The sequence below is a fragment of the Mustela nivalis genome (assembly GCF_964662115.1).
Source record: "Mustela nivalis genome assembly, contig: HAP1_SCAFFOLD_1523, whole genome shotgun sequence".
In the NCBI taxonomy this organism is placed as follows: domain Eukaryota; kingdom Metazoa; phylum Chordata; class Mammalia; order Carnivora; family Mustelidae; genus Mustela; species Mustela nivalis.
The window spans coordinates 104,771-127,167 of record NW_028135141.1 but is presented as its reverse complement, the minus strand read 5'-3'; the positions used below and the strand labels follow the sequence as shown (position 1 = coordinate 127,167).

Below are 22,397 nucleotides of genomic sequence, written 5' to 3'. Positions count from 1 at the left end.
ACCCATTTTACTAGGGTTTATCTTCACCACTTCTTTCCTCTTTATTCAGCACTAGTATCTCACATCTATTTCCTCTCTTTCTGCATCTCCTTGCTCCCCCCTAGCTAAAAACATGCTCACAAATAAAAACAAAATAATGCTTTTACTTGATCCCATGGTGTCTTGAACTATCCACTGGCCCTTCCAGACTTCTCTGCAGAAACCCCTTGCTACAGAGCACATGACACAGGGACCACAGACACTGGCATCACCTGAGAGGTCAGAATGCAGAATCCCAGACCTGCTGCTCACAATCTGCATTTTTAGCAAGGTCTCTGATTACTAAAGTTGGAGAAATTCTAGTCCATACTGTATCTGCTACCACATTCCTTTACCTTAACTTCACCTTCTAGAAGCAAGCCTTATGTGCATCACTATCAATTCTTCGAAACTGGAAATGTCTTAAAAGTCGTAAGCTTTCTAATGGACTTCTTATCATGGCTAAAGTTTCCTTGATTTCCCCCGAACTGACCCTCCTCCCTTCTTCCTTCCAATACTCTTACTTTGCACTCAATGATACTATTTATGAAGTACCACCATTTTTATGCCATTAAGATACACACACTTATTGGTGACTAGAACATCGCTCTGCATCATCAACCAGGGCAGTCCTGAATGTCTTCCCAACCATGAGGAAAGCAGTAAGAGCAGGAAAATTTCAGTATCCTACTCTGACAGGTTTTGGTACTGGAAGCTCACCTGATATTATTCCTGCATTTCAAATAGTCTGCTCCTCATTTAAAATAATTATTTTGGTGGGGTTATGGACATTGGGGAGAATATGTGCTTTGGCCAATGCTGTGCAGTGTGTAAACCTGGAGATTCACAGACCTGTACCCCTGTAGCTAAGAACATATTATATGTTAATAAAAAATAAAAAAATTTTAAAAAGAAAATAAAAAATAAAGAATTGTTCTACTTTACCACCTTCCACTCTGACAGCTGCTTATTGTCCTTCATTTACTCCCCATATTCTTGACTTTCTCGTCAGTCACCCTTTTTATCCTTTCCACTTATTTCCTGGCGTTCCTTTGGTCTTAGAGTACCTTGACATGGAACCACTAAGTAAGCTCCTTTGTGGCACCCTCAATTTCATGTGTTACCGACACTGACACCTGATAAGACTTCAACTTATCACCTTTTCAATCTTTCTCTTTATCTCTAATTCAATAGATGATTTTCTTTGGATATTGAAATATGTCAGTGCTCCCATTTTACACCAATATTTTATCAAATGACTTTTTAATAAAATACAAGTCTTACCTTCTACTTGCTCATTTAATGTACTTTCCCCTTTCTGATCTGCATGCCCAGATAAATGATCAAGGTATGTCTCTGGGAGACTCTCAGAATTACTCTGTTAAAATGAACAACAAAAATGAGTTGCATAAAGATTTCCTAATCCTTTTCTAAGAAAATATCTGAACTTCCTACTTTCATAGTAATCAGACTCACAAATAAGAAAAGCATATACTGAAAACCAAAACATTTTAAAAACTCATATATGCTTTCTTAATTAAATATAATGTTTAATCTTCATTTGGCCACCGGCTGTAAACTGAGCATCAAATGCTAGAGTAAATATTTTCTTGGACAGAACACTGACTTATATGTACATTTCAACAGGAACTAACAAAACACCTAACTCTCCTTTGCATTCCCCACCAAATTAAAGGATATTAAAAATATGTATTTAAATAAATTCTTTAGTAAGTATATTTGCTACAAATTTAAGCTGTTCCGAACAGCAGAACCTTTTTCCATGTAAAAATAGGACACCTGACATAAGAAACCTTGGAGTAGATCATGTTGAGTATAAAGAATACAGTGTGGTAACTGCTGCTTCATTTGTATAAACAAAGGCTTGGAAACTTTATTGACAGGATAATGGTTAAATGCAATGCCAAAGTAGGAAGAAAAACTTTTCATGAAATTATGTTTAAATACTAGTAAAAAAGTATGAAACTCTCCAAAAAGTATAATAAGCTTTCATAAGGGAATAATAAGAACATTTATTTATTAATTACCTAAAAGGTACCAGGCACTTATTTTAGTATACCCATTTTCTTTTCTACAAACAACAATAATACCAATGGTTATGACAATGGGGTGGATCTTCCTGCTTCCTGGTCATTCCAAGACATTAGAGTGAAATGATGAACAGGTGTGATCCACGGTTCTGTCTGTCTAGAATGTCTAGAAGGTCTCCAAGACCTTCACACAACTGGTCCTTCTCATCCTTTACTTGACAGCTCTTGCCACACTCAGAGAGATTGTTTCTGACCAACAAAATTCTGCTTGTATTCTCATCCCCATTCTAACTGCAAACTCCCCCACTGTTCCCTAACCTAACATTCCTATTTTCTTATATGAACCACTAACAGTGACTTACAGTGGGTTGTTATTCTTCATTTTTCTGCATCAACCACTACAGCCTAACCCCTCAACTTGTACAGCCTGGTATATAGCTGGTATTCAATAACAAATATATTTAAGTTCAAAACACCTAAAATAATCTCACTGAGGAGTCACCTATATGGCTCAGTCAGTTAAGCAACTGACTGTTGATTTCAGTTCAGTTCATGATCTCTGGGTTGGGAGATTAAGCCCCATGTTGGGCTCCATCATGTGCACAAAGCCTACTTGGGAATCTTTCTGTTTCTCTTCTTCTGCCCCTCCTCACCCCTCTCACATGCTCTCTCTTTCTTTTTCTCTAAAAGTAACAACAACAAGCTCACTGAGGAGGTCTCAAGTACCAAGTCACTATACTAGGTATCGACCCTAGCACAATGCAAGGGTTAAGGGCATTGATAGCCGTGCAGTCCAAACTTCACATATAACTTTGGATTCCCCCAAAACTTTACTCATCTCCTATTGAACTTCCTACTTCAAAAGCAATTAGACTTAAAAATAGCAAAAGTGTATATTAAAAACCAAAATATTTAAATAGAAGACCTTAGATCTCTAGAGTAGAGATCATTAGATCTGTAGATCTCATCTACTTCTTAATCCTCATTTGAATATTGACTCTGTAAACTAAGCACGGAAGGTCAGAGTAAATTATAACCTAATGCTGACCTTATCAATAACGTAAAGTCAATTAACACATTTTATATGTCCTATATATTATATACTGTACTCCTACAATATAAACTAAAGAAGAGGTTATGAAGAAAATCATAAGGAAGAGGAAAATACATTAACAGTACTGTACTGTATCAAAAAAATCTGAGTGTAAGTGGACAAACAATTCAAACCCATCTTGTTCAAGGGTCAACTGTATACCTAACACAATGTCACTGAAATTTAACATAGCCCAAATTAGAAATCCACCTGCCCATTCTAACTTTCCCCTTCTTTTCTTAACACTACTGCTATTTATTTTATTGCCCTTCAGAAATCTTCACATTTCAAAAAAGGGTCCTTGATATTTAGTAAATCACTAATACTGCTGTGATCATTTTTGTCTCATGTTTCTATAGTGCCCTTAACAGTTTACAAAGTGTTTTCATACTTGTTCATTACACATACCTGAGAGGTAGGTATTAGAACCATTTTTATGAATGAGGTCTGTGACATTCAAACAGGTTAAACAAGTTTTTCTGGGATCCCACAGCTACCAAGTGACAGAACCTGGATGCCACTGTATCTTTTGACTTCAAACACAGTGCTTGCCGTACTGTATAGCACCTACCTGTCCTAAGAGATCAGGCCCTTTTAAGCTCCCTCCATAGTCTGTCACCTTAGAAAAGGTCATCGTTACCTTACACTTACGTTTCTGTAAGTAAGGCTGCCACAAAGATACTCAAGGCATACTATTTTAACTATCTGAAATAGTTTTTACCTATTGAAAGCACCACTAAACCAGGGATGCCTAGGCATTTCTGGGATAGAGCCCCAGAAATGGGGAGTGGAGAGCCTGCTTCTCCCTTGCCCTCTGCCCCTCCCCCACTCATGCTCCCTTTCTCTCTCTCTCTCTCAAATAAATAAATAAAATCTTTTTAAAAATAAATAAAACACCACTAAACCAGTGGTAATAATACCACTAATACCATTATATTACTATAATTTTTATTATAATCACAATGCTCCTTGTAAATCTACTTAACAATCCAAATATAATAGTTTCAGGGGCCCCTCATGGTTCAGTTGAGCTCTGTGCTCAGACTGGAGTCTGCTTCAGATTCTCCCTCTCCCTCCCACTCACTAACTCTCTCTCTCAACTACATAGATACACACATATGCATATACATACATACAGATAGATAGATAGACAGACAGATAGATAGATACACTTTCAAGTCCCAGGTATCATCTTTTCAAATTCCAACTTGTGAAAAACTAAAATCTAAACTCTTTCTAGATCTCATTAGGAGTTTTGCACATCCATATACACCACAGAATCATATATCTGGCCATAAGCTGGCCTGGAGTAATTCTTTGGTTATTTAGATAACTTAATTTCAAAACACAAACTAATTCCTAATCATGTCTAAGCCTCCGTTTTCTGCAATACTACTACTACACAGTTTTCATTAGGTTAAGTTTGTAAATTAATAGAACTATATTTGCTGGATTATTATATTTAGCACAGAAATATTTTATCAATTACAGGTAAAAAGTATAAGGAAATAGTTTTTATAGGCAAATGCAGAGATGAGAGTGTAAAGTCTAAGCATCCCTTTTACGTTTGAAAATCACTCCTTGCTTTTATTTTAAAATAATAATAAAACGGTACCTCAGAATCCCAAGGTGATTCTTCATTTTGTTCTGCAAATCCTAATGCTGACAGCATAACTATAAAATACAGTCACAGATACATTAATGAGAACATGTATTATGAATTTTAAACGTATATACAAGCCTATGCCCCCTTCATGAATACTTCAATAAAATAAAAGTAAAAGCAGTAAAGATTTTCAGAGGGTTGAAGAATTTTCAGGAACCAAAAGCTGGTATACTTAAAAAGAAAGACAGCAAAAAGAAAAAGAAAAATATCTTAATGAAATGGGGGAACATAACTGGATCTACATACTGTGATATTTCTTATACTAGCATTTAGGCCTAGAAAAAAATGTGGAGATGTTCACTAACTTACCATGTCTATCATTTTTACCTGCCCTGTCAGCAGAAGTCAAACAGTCATTAATTGTTTGTGCTTGTGGAACACTTTCAGTGATACCATCGTCCTTTGTTCCAATCCCTGGCCGCTCCTCTCCTTCCTATAAAAACAATACAAAACAAAAGCCCGACTTCAGAAAACATCATATCAATTCACGTGCTCACCCACTCACTCAGAAAGACAAATGCGTCCATCAAGTCATAGGCACTATCCTGGGAGAAGCTGGAAATATAAATAAAAGAGACTGTCATGTATCCTAGTAGGGGTAGAGATGGACAAAAACGAGAACAGAAGAGTATCATTTACTAGTTCTACAGGTGAAGTGAATAAAGCACAGTGAAGGCACAAAGGGGAAAACAGTTGTATATGGGAAGCTCAGGAAATGCTGCAAAGGTAGGGCTGTATCTGGAGAGAGAGACTACACAAAGACAGTGTGAAGGGCATTCTAGAAAAGGTAGAATGAGCAAAAGGATGACGTATGGAATAACACAGTAAGTGACTATAGCTACAGAAGGTGGCAAAACTGGAACACAATTTTTGGGAGTGGGATAGAGAGACAGAATTGGAAAACCAGGACTGAAACAAAAAAGGCAAGTGTGATGCTGGAATATAAACTTTCTCCTTCAGGTAATGGGCATCCACTAAAGAAGCAGAGGAGTTACATCACCACAAATATATTCTAGAAAGGTCACTCTCATAGCAATGTAGAGATGAACATAAAGGAACCCAAGGGGCACTTGGGTGGCTCAGTGGGTTAAAGCCTCTGCCTTTGGCTCAGGGATCATCAGGTCATGATCCCTGATGCGGGTGATCAAACCCCGCATCAGGCTTTCTGCTCAGCGAGGAGCCTGCTTTCTCTTCTTCGCTCTGCCTACTTGTGATCTGTCTGTCAAGTAAATAAATAAAATCTTTGAATTAAAAAAAAGGAACCCAAGCCAGAAGAGGATTTCAAATTATAGGACAGAGAGAGAGGGAATTATATTCAGATATGAAAAATGGGAAGCAGATACAAAATAGTGCATGGAGAGAGTGACTGAATGTGGTGATTTTTTCTTTTTTTGCTTTTTAATATTTTTTAAAGGTTTTATATTTATTTGTCAGAGAGAGAGAGCACAAGCAGGAAGAGAAGCAGGCAGAGAGAGAAGCAGACTCCTCGCTGAGCAAGGAGCCCAATGAGGGACTCAAGCCCAGAGCCCTGAGATCCTGACCTGAGCTGAAGGCAGATGCTTAACTGACTAAGCCACCTAGGTGCCCCTTTTTCTAATTTAAATTCAATTAATTAACATATAATGTATTATTGGATTCAAAGGTAGAGATGTGATGTTTTTTTCTAAAAGATTTAATTTATTTATATTTAGAAGGAGAGGGTGTGCATGCAGGTGGAGGGGCAGAGGAAGAGAAACACAGAGAAACCTCAAGTAGACTCCCTACTCAGTATGGGGGCCGACCAGGGGCTTCATACCAGGACCCTGAGATCATGACCAGAGCAACACCAACAGTCAGATGCTTAACCGAGCAAGCCACCGAAGTGTCCCTGGATGTAGTAATTTCAGGGAAGTTTGGAGTCCAGGATTTTTCCTACTTCAGTGTTTCAGTGGTGCTATCTACTAGGAAGGGGAAAACAAATGACAGAGCAAATTACAGAAAGCCAGGGAAGAAGAAAGCATCAGAAACAATGTCTTCAATCTGGGACATACCAAATTTGAAGCACCCCAGAGCCTTTTTTTTTTAAAGATTTTATTTATTTGTTTGTTGGAGACAGGGAGTACAAGTAGAGGGAGGGGCAGGCAGAGAGAGAAGCAGGCTACCCGCTGAACAAGAAGCCCAATGCAGGACTCAATCCCAGCACCCTGGGATCAAAACTTGAACCAAAGATAGATGCTTAACTAACTGAGCCACCCAGACATCCTGAAGCACCCAGAAGACTTATGAAGAAATTTCTAGACAAATACATTTGGAGTAGGAAAAATGACATTACTCATGATGTTAAAAAGATAAATATCGGGTGCCTGGGTAGCTCAGTGGGTTGAGCCTCTGCCTTCAGCTCAGGTCACGATCCCAGGGTTCTGGGATCGAGCCTCGCATTGGGCTCTCTGCTCAGCAGAGAGCCTGCCTCCACTCTCTCTCTGCCTGCCTCTCTGCCTACTTGTGATCTCTGTCTGTCAAATAAATAAATAAAATTTTATTAAAAAGATTAATAAAGATTTAACTGCAAAACACCAAGATTTTGTAGGAATACTCATTTTTGAAAATTAATCTTAAAAGATTTCTATTATATAAAAGAAATAATAGGATTTTAAAATTCTGAGGCATTTTTAAGTACTACTATGATATATGAGAAAAATATAAAACTCTATTTTTAAATTCACATCATTTTCTTATTCCACTGTGAACAGCATATTTCACCAGTAGGTAATGACCAGAGAAAGAATCTAATATTAAAAAAAATCATGATCGGGGCGCCTGGGTGGTTCAGTGGGTTAAGCCTCTGCCTTTGGCTCAGGTCATGGTCTCAGGGTCCTGGGATAGAGCCCCGCATCGGGCTCTCTGCTCAGCAGGGAGCATGGTTCCCTTCCTCTCTCTCTCTCTGCCTGCTTCTCTGTGATCTCCATCTGTCAAATAAATAAATAAAATCTTTAACAAATAATAATAATTATGATCATCCAAGTTGAAGGTTTTAAAGTCTCCAAATACATGTGTCATTATCAAGCAGGACCCAATATTCACATGAGGAAAGAAGAAAGGGACATAAATAAATAAAAAAAAAATCACCAGCATTTCTGGATTTCAGATATGAAAGAATTCACATGATAAATTTAACAACTATGGAGCTCCTGGCTGGCTCAGTGGGAAGAGAGTGTGACTCTTGATCTCCATGCTGGGTATAGAGATTACTTAAAATTTTTTAAATTTAAAAAGAACCCCCCAAAACTAATAGCTATGAATACTAACGTTTCCTGATAATATAAAATGTATCCACTGTTGGAGATATTTGAAAAAGTAAAAATCATCTTCCAGAAATAATTCTGTATACTCTGTTAGCAACCTTTGCTTCCTTATGATTCTATAATGACAACTAGTTCATATTAGGAAAAAAACTATAAATTGTTAGTTTATTCATTTGATCTGTGTGCATGTGTCTATTGCAGATACAATTAAAAATAAATCAGAATCAAAAAACAAGATGTTAGGGGCACCTGGGTGGCTTAGTGGGTTAAAGCCTATGCCTTCAACTAAGCTCATGATCCCAGGGTCCTGGGATTGAGCCCCACTTCAGGCTCTCTGCTGAGCAGGGAGCCTGCTTCCCCCCGCTACTCTCTCTGCCTGCCTCTCTGCCTACTTGTGATCTCTGTCTGTCAAATAAATAAATAAAATTTTTAAAAAATTATATTTTTTCTTTAAGAGTGTTGCACCTTAAAATTTATTTCATTTAATGGATAAAGATTAAGAACCTCACTTACATAGTCATAAATTTCAGTTTTGAGTAATGAAAAGACTACGTAAGGTGTTTACTTCTCTCCTCTCTTTATTCTCAAAAAGATCTAAAACTTTCCAAGATTACACCACACAGTACATAAATTAGAAGCCACAAGAAAGAGCACCTGGTTGGCTCAGTTGGTTAAGCATCTGCCCTCAGCTCATGAAGGTCATGATCCCAGGCTCATGGGATCAAGTCCTTCATCAGGCTCCCTACTCAGTAGGGAGTCTGCTTCTCCACTTCCCCTCCCCCTGCTCTTGTACTCTCTCTCACACACACAGAAAAATAAATAAATCCAAGATGCCCTTCAACGGATGAATGGATAAGGAAGTTGTGGTCCATATACATTATGGAGTATTATGCCTCCATCAGAAAGGATGAATACCCGACTTTTGTAGCAACATGGACAGGACTGGAAGAGATTATGCTGAGTGAAATAAATCAAGCAGAGAGAGTCAATTATCATATGGTTTCACTTATTTGTGGAGCATAACAAATATCATGGAGGACAAGGAGTGTTAGAGAGGAGAAGGGAGTTGGGGTAAATTGGAAGGGGAGGTGAATCATGAGAGACTATGGACTCTGAAAAACAATCTGAGGGATTAAAGTGGCAGGGAGGTGTGGGAGGTTGGGGTACCAGGTGGTGGGTATTATAGAGGGCAGGGATTGCATAGAGCACTGGGTTGGTAAAAAAAATAATGAATACTGTTTTTCTGAAAATAAATAAATTGAAAAAATTTTTTAAAAAAGGATAATGGCCAAAATTCAAAATTCATAATAAGTCTGATTAAGGCCTAAAACAGATTTCACTTTGCATTATCTATAAACACAGGTTTTGCTAAATTACATATACAATATCACACTTTATCAACTTAAAAGAATAAAATTTTCTTCCACTTCTTCATAGAAATAAGCTGTAATCATTCAGATGAGTGAGCATTTTTTTTAATTACCTGACTCCGTTTTCTTAATTTGCACTTAAAATAATTTCTACCATATTTTATAATGTAGAGTATCTGCTGTCCCGTAGCCCCACAACTGCTATTGTGTTTTTATAATAATCTCTCTCAACTCTGCAAGCTTTACAGTCATCTAGCCCTTCTTAAATGAATTCTTTCCCTTCACCTCCTCCCTCATCTTCATATTCCATCTATAGCTGTTCTTTCCAGTTGCTCTGTAATTCTTTCCTCCCATAATGGCATACCTAAGAACTGTTCACTCCCACCAGACTTTATAAATCTCAATCCAATTACCTCTCTTCCAGTATGACACTGCTTTCTCTTATGATCTTGAGGACTTCCCTTTCTTCCTAAGATTCTTTTCATTAGAAGGATCAAGACGATAAAATATGAACGGGGAAAAAGTTTAAAATGAAACAACTTACCTTTGTAAGACCAAGGCCTAACGATGTGAAAGGAGGTTTTAGAATAGAATCAGGCGATGGCAAAGCAGGAGGAGAAGAGTCACAGATGTCAACAGATGGTTTGGAAAAAACACCAACTGTATCTTCACATTTGTTTTCAGAATTATCATGCTCAGATAAAGTTTTATCTCCTGGTGATAGAAGGCCAAGTTCTATTTCCACTTAGTAAAAAAACAAAATAAAGAGTATATGAAAATATCTGTAATTTCAAGTTACTAACACAAGAATGGACAAAAATCAGTGCATAACAAGTCTTCAAACAGCTTACATTTCTTGAAAAGCTGAGAAGCATTCATTAATTTTCTTAAGTTTGGTTTTGAGGTGTTCTAGAAAAGAAATTAATAGTATTAAGGATTACAAATAACACATTTGGTAAAATAATTATAATATTCACCATTGTCAAATGAGCACCATTACACAAAGAACATGGGTTTTGGAATCATTCAAATGTAGATTCAAATCTCAGTTCTGCCATTTACTAGCCTACATTTTCTCCTGGGGTGAGGATTATGAGAGATGTGTGTGTTCCAAAATTCATTGTTTATGCACCACACCCAGTGCTCCATGCAATACGTGCCCTCTTTAAAACCCACCACCAAGCTCAACCACCCTCCCATGCCAGCCCCTACAAAACCCTCCAATTGTTTTTCAGAGTCCATAGTCTCTCATGGTTCTTCTCCCCTTCCAATTTCTCTCAACTCCCTTCTCCTCTCCATCTCTCTATGTCCTCCATGTTAGTTCTTATGCTCCACAAGTAAGTGAAACCATATGATAATTGACTCTCTCTGCTTGATTTATTTCATGCAGAATAATCTCCTCTAGTCCCATCCATGTTCATACAAAAGTTGGGTACACATCCTTTCTGATGGAGGCATAATACTCCATCTTGTATATGGACCACATCTTCTTTATCCATTCAACCGTTGAAGGGCATCTTGGTTCTTTCCACAGTTTGGCGACTGTGGCCATTGCTGCTATGAACATTGGGGTACAGATGGCCCTTCTGTTCACTACATCTGTATCTTTGGGGTAAATATCCAGCAGTGCAACTGCAGGGTCATCGGGTAGCACAGTTTTCCAATGTGGCTGCACCAACTTGCATTCCCACCAACACTGTAAGAAGTTTCCCCTTTCTCCACATCTTCTCCAACACTTGTTGTTTACTGTCTTCTTGATTTTGGCCATTCTAACTGGTGGAAGGTGGTATCTCAATGTGTTTTTGCTTTGAATCTCTCTGATGTCTAATGATGATGAACACATGGAACTGGCACAAAAAGAGACACATAGACCAGTGGAACAGAATAGAGTCCATATATGGACCCTCGACTCTATGGTCAAATAATCTTCAACAAAGCAGGAAAAAAAAAATACAGGAGAAAAAAGACTCTCTATCTAAAATTCTAAGCTCACAATTAAAGAATAGTAAAAAATAGATTGTAACCTTCTTTCTCATTTATTTCCTCAACATAATTCATTTGCACTTATAAATCCTAAACATGAAGAGGGAATATAAATTTTTAAATTATGTATTTCAAAAATTTTTTATATTTAATTATGACATATTATGCACATTACATTATTTATATAACATTCCATTATACAGAATTCCATCTGTCTGCTCATTAATTCACATTCAAAAAATATTAAAATTAATTCTTCAAGCAAGCTTTTATTCTAGGTGTTCCAGGAGATGCACAATTATGTTTCCTAAAATCCAATAGCTTATAATGATGCAGGAGCTTTTTATTTTATTTTATTTTATTTTAAAGATTTTATTTATTTATTTGTCAGAGAGAGAGAGAGAGGGCGAGAGCAAGCACAGGCAGACAGCGTGGCAGGCAGAGTCAGAGGGAGAAGCAGGCTCCCTGCGGAGCACCGATGTGGGACTCGATCCCAGGACGCTGGGATCATGACCTGAGCTGAAAGCAGCTGCTTAACCAACTGAGCCACCCAGGCATCCCATGATGCAGGAGCTTTAACATGAATATTTAAATAAGTATAAAGTGTCTAAAAGTTTGAATCTTAGAATCTGATACAAAGATTATGAGTAGATATTTTTGAAAAACTGTAATATAAAAGATTTCTGAAATTAGACATTTTACCATATGGGTATGAAAAGCCTCTGCTTCTAGTGTTAATTATTTTTTTAGGCAAAACGTGTATTCTTCAATTAGATAAAGAGTTTTAACTAAACTCTTTATGGAATTATTTTGAAAACACAGTAGAATGTGTTAAGTAGAATTTAAATTTCTAAATTTCCACAATTTCCAATCTTATTTTGGTCTAAATGTAGAACAAGGGAAAGAAATAGCAAAAAAAAAAAAAAAAACAACCCTTTCATAAAACTGTATGCTACCAAAATAAAAAATGTCCAAGAAAAAACAATCTGTAATAAATAACTGGGTCCACTAAAGATTCATTTAGGAATGAGTATTATAAAAGTCATGTTAGAAGAAAAGAGAAAGAGAGATAAAGAGAAAAAGAGAAAGGAAAAGAAAGAAAAGTCATGATAAGATAATTTAAAACTCACAGTAAGAATCCTTATCCTTGACCAAATGTCATATTTCCTCCATCATGGGAAAGCTTTTCCCAATATAATTTTCCTGTCATTATATATTTCCAGCCCATTTTTTCTAACTTTGATATTTAACAGAGTTAAAAAAAATTCAACTTGTCATATTTCTATAAAGTGGTTTGTTCTGACCAACTTTCCACTTCAAACATAAAATGATGATAGGCAGGCCACTGCTAAGTTTTAAGAGAAAATAATACACAAAACTAAATTCAGAGCAGAAAAATTAATTTCACAAGAGAGTATATTACCTTCATATTGAAACTTAAGTCTTCATCATCTGATGTAGGCCATGAAGCATTATCATCACCAGGTTTAACAGAAATACTTTAGAGCAAAAATATACAACAAAAACAAGTTAATGAAAAAGAAAAATCAAGTGAAAGGTCATCTATTTATTTATTGAATGAAGTTTCTTGATGTAATTGAACTTTAGCCTCTGTTTTTGTTATTAAGTTTTTATTTTAATTCCAGTATCACACAGTGCTGTATTAGTTTCATGTATACAATATAATGATTTGGTAATTCCATCACCCAGCGCTCAGCACGACAAGTGCATTCCTTAACCCTTAGCTCCTATTTCACCTGTTTCCCTACCCATCTCCCCTCTGGTAACCATCAACTTGTTCACTATGGTTAAGAGTCAGTTTCTTCCTTGTCTGTCTCTCGCTTTTTGTTGTTTTATTTTTCTTTGCTCATTTCTATTGTTTCTTAAATTCCACATATGAGTAAAATCATATGGTATTTGTCTTTCTCTGACTTAACTCCACTTAGCACAATACTCTCTAGTTCCCTCTATTTCACTGAAATGGCAAAATTTCATTCTTTTCTATGGCTGAATATTCGATTGTATATATATGTGCCACTTCTTTATCCATTCATCTCTCAATGGACACTCGGGCTGACTATTATAACTAATGCTGTAGTAACCATAGGGGTACATGTATCCATTCAAATTGGTATTTTCCTATTTTGGGGCATAAATACCCAATAGTGTGATTACTGGATTGTAGGGTAGTTCAGTTTTTACCTTTTGGAGGAAATGCCATACTGTTTCCACAGTGGCTGCATTAGTTTGCATTCGCACCGATAATCCAAGAGGATACCTTTTTCTCCACATACATGCCAACATTGTTATTTATGTTTTTTATTTTAGCCATTCTGACAGGTAGGCAGTGCTATCTCGTTGTAGTTTTGATTTCCATTTCCCTGATGCTGAGTGATGCTGAGTATCTTCTTAGGTGCCTGTTGGTCATTGTGTGTTTTCTTTGGAAAAATGTCTGTTCATGTCTTCTGATAATTTTTAAATTGGGTTGTGTTTTTGGTGCTGAGTTCTATCAGTTCTTTTTATTTGTATACTAACCCTTTATTGGCTATGTCATTTGCAAATATCTGCTCCTATTCCATAGGTTGCCTTTTCATTGTGTGGACTGATCCCTTCACTGTGTAAAAGCTTTTGATTTTGATGTAGTCCCCACAGTTTGCTTTGCTTTTACTGCTCCTGAGGCAAGAGCAGTAAAAGCAAAAATAAACAGAAACAGACCCAGAAATACAGAGAATTCTGTATCACCAGAAGAGAATGGGGTGGGAAGATGGACAAAATGGGTAAAGGGGAATGGAAGGTTCAGGATTCCAGTTACAGTAAGTCACAGGGATACAAGTACAGCATAGCCCTACAAGAAGTGCAGGGCTCAGTGGTACCCTCCAAACTTTTAAATATTTAGCCTATGAAAGCAGATTCCCAAAACAAGCACAGCATCAAATGATCAAGAGTAGAAGCCATTTCCTGCTAAACTGAAAGTCATCCTTGTAATCATCGCAATGTAGACATGTTACCAACTACCCAAATGAAGCTCTGTTACTGATTTGACAGCCAGTCCTATCCCACCAAACCCTACAAGTACATGGGAAGGACATCAGAGTATTAGAAAAAGAGGTGGAGTGAGGAGACCCCTACCTTGGGCCATATATCTGTGTGGTTCAGAATCTCCATTCCCCCATTACTCGAGAGGATCTAATCCAAGATTGGGCTGGAAGTAGTAGTAGTACAGCATTCCTATATGCTGTAAAAAGCCTTCCCTGTGGCTCAAATGATTTTAATACCTCTCAACAGAAAACCTGAAGTATGCTAGTTCATTCAATTCAACCAACCAACAAAAAAACTGCTCATGACTCTCTTGAACCCTCTATTTTAATGTGCTTTTCTAAACTCCCAATATCCCATATCCTTCATTCCTTTCTGTGTGTGTGTGTCCCTCATTTCTGTAAGCCATCTTGATCTAACTTATAAGCCCAAATATTCTGACATCTTTTCTAAAACTCTTATTCCCATCCAACCCAGTGTCGTTATTCTTGAAACTCGACCTCTCCTGCCAATTCCTTCCTTACGCACCTTCACTGTGTTCACTAGACCCACTCCCCATCTTTCTATTATTAAAACATTCACCTATTAAGATGAGGAAAAAAGGAAAAAACCTGAATGTAAATATCATTTCTGTCACTTATCATATCCAAGTAAGTCACTTTAGTCTCTTCTGCATTTCAAATTCTCCATTTAAATAATCACTTGGTGAGGATGTTAAACACAGGTTGTAGAACCAGAGGGTATTTTGATTAATTCATCTCTAAGATGCCCTAAAATCATGAAATTCTATGTGCTTTTGATTTTGTCTACAGAAAAACAGAGAATACTTAGCTGGCAGAAAGGGAAAAAATTAATGGAATAAAAGAAACACCAAGAAAAGCAGAGAAGAAAGAAAAAAGAAAAATACAAGAAAAGATTATAGAAAAGTCAAGAGAGAAAAGGAAAAAAATCTACAAAAAAAGAAAAGGCTTCAAGGAACTGGTCAAGGGACTAGTCTAAAGGGAAAACTAGACGGGGAAGTCAGTAAACAGGAATCATTTAGAAATATCCTCTAAATAGATGATAAAATTAATTAACGTATCATGGCCTACACCTAGATTACATATCCATCACTTCTGGAAAAAGCATTCATCTCAAGGAGAGCAGACATCTCTTTATCTAAGAACTTGCCTGATTAGGTCATGCTTATGTAAAAGCTATGTACTATGGCCATAGGTAATGAGAGCCATCCTAAAATCTTGGACAGTAAAAACAAGAGACTAGTTGCCACTGCACTAATTACCCCTAGTTATCACTAGTTGTCAAATATAATAGAACAAATGCTTGGACTAACCTGGTTTCTTAGGAAAACTCTAAATCAGCAAACACATAACTAAATCTGACTTTCTGAGCTGATCTGACTGGGATCTGTTCCTTAACCTCAGTGCTGCTGAGGGACAAAAGAATTGATGTGGGAGTCATGCAGGCTGACAGTCAATTCGTGGGTCTACTACTCTTTTTTTTTTTTAACATTAAAGGATTTGTTTATATTATGATACTTCTTTTTTGTTTGTTTGTTTGTTTGCTTTTTTATTTTTTTATTTTTTTAATTTTTTTTAATTTTTTATTTTTTATAAACATATATTTTTATCCCCAGGGGTACAGGTCTGTGAATCACCAGGTTTACACACTTCACAGCACTCACCAAAGCACATACCCTCCCCAATGTCCATAATCCTACCCCCTTCTCTCAACCCCCCCCCAGCAACCCTCAGTTTGTTTTGTGAGATTAAGAGTCACTTATGGTTTGTCTCCCTCCCAATCCCATCTTGTTTCATTGATTCTTCTCCTACCCACTTAAGCCCCCATGTTGCATCACCACTTCCTCATATCAGCGAGATCATATGATAGTTGTCTTTCTCTGCTTGACTTATTTCGCTAAGCATGATACGCTCTAGTTCCATCCATGTTGTCGCAAATGGCAAGATTTCATTTCTTTTGATGGCTGCATAGTATTCCATTGTGTATATATTCCACTTCTTCTTGATCCATTCATCTGTTGATGGACATCTAGGTTCTTTCCATAGTTTGGCTATTGTGGACATTGCTGCTATAAACATTCGGGTGAACGTGCCCCTTTGGATCACTACGTTTGTATCTTTAGGGTAAATACCCAATAGTGCAATTGCTGGGTCATAGGGCAGTTCTATTTTCAACATTTTGAGGAACCTCCATGCTGTTTTCCAGAGTGGCTGCACCAGCTTGCATTCCCACCAACAGTGTAGGAGTGTTCCCCTTTCTCCGCATCCTCGCCAGCATCTATCATTTCCTGACTTGTTTATTTTAGCCATTCTGACTGGTGTGAGGTGATATCGCATTGTGGTTTTGATTTGTATTTCCCTGATGCCAAGTGATATGGAGCACTTTTTCATGTGTCTGTTGGCCATCTGGATGTCTTCTTTGCAGAAATGTTATGATACTTCTTCAACAGAAACACAATTCAAATATAAACACACTTGTAAAACTCTTATTCTCTTAATCAAACCTTTGTTGACTACCACACTTAGCTACTAGCAGCATTTGGATGCAAAGGTTTCACTTGTTTTAATCTAGACAAGCCAAAGCAGAGACTCTGATTTGGAGACTTAACAGACACCCCTGCCAGTGGGCTCCTGCTGCTGTTGCTGCTGCTGTTGCTACTTCCAGACAGCGCTGGTGGCATCTACTTAGGTTTTCTGCTTCCAGCTGAAGGTTTGCATATTTGTAATGGTTTCCGAGTGGCCTCTTCACTGATAAAGCCTTTTTTGGTGAAGGCTGAGATTCTGATTTCAGGGCAACTGGAGCACAGTCTCTTGAAGTCACTTCCAAAGTGACTTTGGATCATGTTTGGATTGAGGTTTCTTCTCCTTTTTTTCAAGTGGGGATTTTACTTTCACTTCTTTCTTTTTAATTTCTTCCACTTTATTTTCTCCCACAGTGAAGTTTGCATCATCATCTTCACTCTCCCTAAAATCAGACTCATCCTCAGACTCTCCACCAGGGGGTTGGTTCAGAGTCGTCAGCACTACCGCCATGACTGCCTTCCTAAAGACTCTTCCTCTGCTGTACCACAGCTTTTGATGCTGCTTTTCTTTTCCCTTGAGCACCGCACACATCATCTCCCTCGGTAAGCTTATCTCAATCTAAATCATCACTGGCTACACTGCAATCGGAGAGATGGGGAGCCTTAGTCATTATCCCAATTTCGCTGCTGCCACATTTTTTGGTGCTTGTATCTCGAGCCTCTCCCACATCAATGGTGACCCCTGGAAGTTCCTTCACTGATAAAGCTAGCGCCACTTCTAAGTCTCGCTGGTAAAGTTCGTCACCTAAAGCCATCCTTTTTTAGGTGTTTTCTCTTGTAGTGGGATATCTTCTTTCTGGACATTCTTCAGTTTAGGTTTTCTTGTTTCTAGTATTAACTCTTTTGGTATTGTTCTGGGCTTCTAATTCAAAGGTGTGGTTGCAGAAACAAAGTCATCATCACATTTGAAAATTTGAAGAATTTTCAAACTGAGTAACTGACTAGTTTCTTAGGCCTCATGGGGGGGCACCATGGCCCCCTCCAAGACCAAAAATTCACAGTGTTCAAGCTCTTGTTAGCAGCAGTGGCGGTTTCTGGGTCTGCTACTCTTTAACTATAGAATCATAGGTCAATTAATCAATGTTCCTGAACCACAGCTGACTAAATAATAAAAAAATAGGCTGTAACAGCACATCTACTTTGTGATGCTATTGTAATGACTATATAATAATAAATGTCAAGCACATAATATAGTGCCTAACACACAGTAGGACTCTCAACAAATGCTTTTCTCTGCATTCCCTTGTTAACACAGAATTTGTTAAAAAAAAAATCCACAAAAATCCTACCTGCTTAAAGAGTCTTCTTCAGAAGTCTTATTCGCCACTAAAGAAAAAAGCAAAGTACATTTTAAATCAACAACAGAAAAATACAGAATATTCAAATTGCGAGACTGATGTTGTATTAAAAAGTATTCTTCGGGACCAAACCTGGCAACCACACTGGAGTGAATATTAATTATACTATTGGTAGGCAGTAAACTCGCTAAAAAATGTTACTTTCTCCTCTACATTTACCAAATGGAAGAAAAGAATGGTATTTATTGGAATTTGATACCTACAAGTGGATGTTTATAATGACCACAATTTTAACCAAACCCTTGAGACTAACAGAAAATGGTGTCATTAGCAGAATCATCCTCATAGACTGACAAAGTCAGGATTCTTCTGGATTCTTCAGGACTTTCACTATGAGGTACAGTTAAAAGAGACTATAATTATTTTGCTGTAACACAACAGAACTTCTCCAGATCTCCAGCAGGGGCTGTTAAGTTTAGGGTGAAACACCTCATCACAAAGTTTGGTCTACAGACACTCTACTTTGCAAAACATAGCAAACAGACTCTCTCTGGCCTTATTTCCAATTGCAAGGTAAGTATGAAAGCTTTTAGTGATTTTAGTAATTCTGGTTCTATAAAGTATAACCTCTTGAGTCGACCTACTTTCATTGCTGGAGAGTCTATCTGGATCCAACTCTTAGACCAGAATGGTACCAAAGATTAGTGCTAGGTAGCAGGATATGATGTCATTGTTCTCAACCTTCCCCACTATGTGACAAACATCTGTAGAAATCACACTTTTTCAGTCTGTAAGGCATATGTCATCAGATCCTACACTGATGAACATAACAAAGGACAAAGATTATCTTGAATCACTATATTCAATTACCTCGGAATTTTAATTTTTTAAACATTCGAGAAGATATCCACTGTATGATTGCAACTATATGACATTCTGGTAAAAGTAAAACTTTTTAAGTTAGGAGACAAGGGTTGTGACAAGGGGAACAGGCACAGCACAGAGAACTTTTAAGGCAGTGAAACTATTCTATGTGATACCACATGGTAGATACATGTCATCACACATTTGTTAAAACCCATAGAATGTACAACACCAAGAATGAACCCTGATGTAAATTATGGACTGTGGATGATAAAGATGAGCTAATATAAATATAACAATGTACCACTGTGGTTCAGGATGTTGACAACAAGAAGGCTACGCGTGTAGAGGAACATGCGGTAAATGGAAACTCTCTGTACTTTCTGCGATATTTTGCAATGGACTTGAAAATGCTGTAAAAAAGAAGGTCTATTTACTGTGAAGGAAAAAAAGAAAAGGTATCCATTGAGACTGTTAAGTGTTGGTACAAACCAGGTGATTTATCAAGCATTTACTATTTGATTTCCTTCCGGGAACCATAATTTTGATATATGCTAGGGAGAAGATGCCTACATGATTATCACTTAAAGAAAACTTCAGGCACTGAGTATCTATAAGATTCTTGTATTGGCAGACAACATCTCACACGAGTTGTCGTGATTTAATGCTGGAGGAATTAAGCACACCCATAGGCCGAGGATTCTTAGAAGCCTGCACTTGGCTTCCTCTAGACTTCACTCCATGCACCTTTTCTCTGCTGATTTTGCTTTGTATCATTTCACTGTAATAACCGCAGGCATGCGTACAAATATATTGAGACATGCGAGTTCCTCCAGTGAATAACCAAACCTGGGTGTCATTTTGGGAGCCTCTAATACCAATGCATCATATGCAATTTTTATGATTAAGGTTGATGTTTTAAGACACGATTACAGTTAGAAGGTTATTTCACAGAATACCTTTCCTTGAATCTGTTTTTCTTAGAATTTTCCTGGGGGACTACTGTATTTCTATATCCATTTGAATAAAGGCATAAAAGGAATAGATGAAATAATGTCAGAAAATAATGTGAAACAAGCAACAATCGTATTTTAATTGGGGAAAAAAAGAGAATTCTGCTGATTACCAATATGTCCTACAGTATAAAAGTTCCTATAAAAAAACTAAAAGGTCACATAAATTTTCTGCAACTAAATAGGGCTTAATTCACTTCTATTGTAGTTATGAATCGATAAGGGATAATTATAGAAAAAAAATATATATTATATATATATAAAATATATAAAAATTTATAGAAAAATATATCATACACAGTATAATAACACACTATTGGTTCTAGAGGTTTTTTGTTTCCACTCATTTTATTAATTTCTTATAGAATTAGAAACAGTTCACCTATTAAAGGCAGTTGTTTACAATCTGCTCAAAAACTCAGAAATACTACATTCGAAATGTAGGATGAGTTATCCACTCCAGCCTGAAAATAGTGGATTTGATCGTTAGAGATCAACAGAATTCATTTGGGGGAAAACAAAGTGAGTTATCTTTTATACATAGATGGTTAAAAACTTGTCAATCTATTTGGCCACATATTCTTGTTAAGCCATAGTTTACCAATTTCTGAAAAAGTACAAAAGCATGTCACATTAAAACTGTTATCAGGTAAAAATTTCCGATAATCCAGAAAATGCTTTCAATCTTGGCTAAACATCATCACTAACTCTGTCACTGTGGTACAGGTACAAAGAAGTTAAGCACAAGAAACAACAAAATATGAAATACATTTTAGATGGGGTAGCCTGTTACCTTAGGAGGAAATATACATATAGTAGAAATGTGTTCCAATAGTGATAGATTCCAAGACAGTTTTCCTTAGTGCTTTCTTTACAGATAAAATTCAGAAAGAAGCAGTAAAAGTAAAGATATAAGAAGAAGGCAAATTAAAGAGGATGGAGAGAGACAGCACTAACAAAAATAGTCCAGTACTGACGTTTTTTACTGACACAGAATCCCTAGCAAGTGACAACTGGTATATTCAGCATATCACCTTATATTTCCTCCTTGATATTATACTAGTTTTCTGCAATAAAATACTTAACAGAGGTAAGTTTCTCCCAAACTGCAGGTCTGTATAAAGTATTTCTGATCAAATTTAAAACTGTCAAAAGACAGCTGCATCATGATTCCATTTCAGAGATAGGACCTGACAGCGGCTTCCTGCCTATTGCTTCCAGATTTTTGTCCTAGTATTCATCCACGAGAGTGTATCAGGGACTTGAAGAAAAGCTCAAGTATCTCTACACAAAACAGGTAAGAAAGACAACACTTTTCCTCACACTTGACCCCTAGGTTTTGACAATTATGGAAAAATGTTGGCCAGTCTACTCACCAGGCCAGACCATATCCCCTTGACCCTGTCCAGGTAGATACTGCAGTTAGAAAAAATAACACTTGTTGTGTTATTTTTCCATATTTGAACACAGAATAGTCCAGTCACATAAATAACAGACCTTACAACTCAAAAATGGTTCTTTTGAAAAGGTTTCCACCAAAGAACTTTTAAAAGTTTAATCCAACTTTTTTTAGTGATTTTGATACAATTAATACTCCATGAAATATTTTTTTTCAAATTTTTCAACAACATTTCCTCTAATTCCTCTCCTAAGTTTCCCCAGCCACTTCCCAGTCTTCTCTACCAAGTCTTACACCTCCATCCACACTTTATATACTGGTATTGCCAGGCTTTGTTCACTGGCCTTCGTCTATTTCTATATGTTTTCCATCATGGACAAGCTCAATCTTTGTCCAAGCTATGACTTAGCCTAATAATTCTAATCAATTTATTTCAAATCAGCACCTACAAACTTGAGGCTCTGTCTCCAGCTAGAAACTCCTAGTATTCAATTATCCAGTTACTAAAAATATTCTACATGGATAGTCCATCAAATTCAACATATACAGAAAATCCCTGGTCTTCCCTATTCCCACTGCACTCCGTCCTACTCATTCTTCATGGGCAAGTTTAAATGTTAGTGCACAACCTGGAAAGATATGACTCTTCTACGATTTCTTCCTCCCCCTCCCCTTTTTTAAGATTTTATTTGACAGAGAGACAGCGAGAGGGGGAACACAAGC

At 37.0% G+C, this 22,397-nt stretch overlaps 1 protein-coding gene and 1 pseudogene across 2 annotated transcripts in view; both read right to left on the bottom strand.

Annotated features, from left to right (window-relative positions):
• Positions 1-1,012: 1,012 nt before the first annotated feature.
• The window catches only part of LOC309857900 (ankyrin repeat domain-containing protein 26-like), a 37,490-nt gene continuing 16,105 nt past the window's right edge, over positions 1,013-22,397 (bottom strand). Inside the window, exons 7-13 of the mRNA XM_082750621.1 lie at positions 18,390-18,426; positions 12,886-12,961; positions 10,331-10,388; positions 10,024-10,223; positions 5,138-5,261; positions 4,778-4,836; positions 1,013-1,396 (exon numbers count right to left, since the gene is read on the bottom strand). Of these exons, the coding sequence (XP_082606747.1) occupies positions 1,166-1,396; positions 4,778-4,836; positions 5,138-5,261; positions 10,024-10,223; positions 10,331-10,388; positions 12,886-12,961; positions 18,390-18,426 (785 nt within the window). The 3' untranslated portion in view covers positions 1,013-1,165. The remainder of the gene's footprint in view (positions 1,397-4,777; positions 4,837-5,137; positions 5,262-10,023; positions 10,224-10,330; positions 10,389-12,885; positions 12,962-18,389; positions 18,427-22,397) is intronic.
• Positions 16,955-18,339, bottom strand: LOC309857898 (RAD51-associated protein 1 pseudogene; annotated as a pseudogene). Its single transcript has 2 exons — positions 18,315-18,339; positions 16,955-18,048 (listed from the first exon to the last, which is right to left on the bottom strand). The product of its transcript is annotated as an RAD51-associated protein 1 pseudogene (transcript).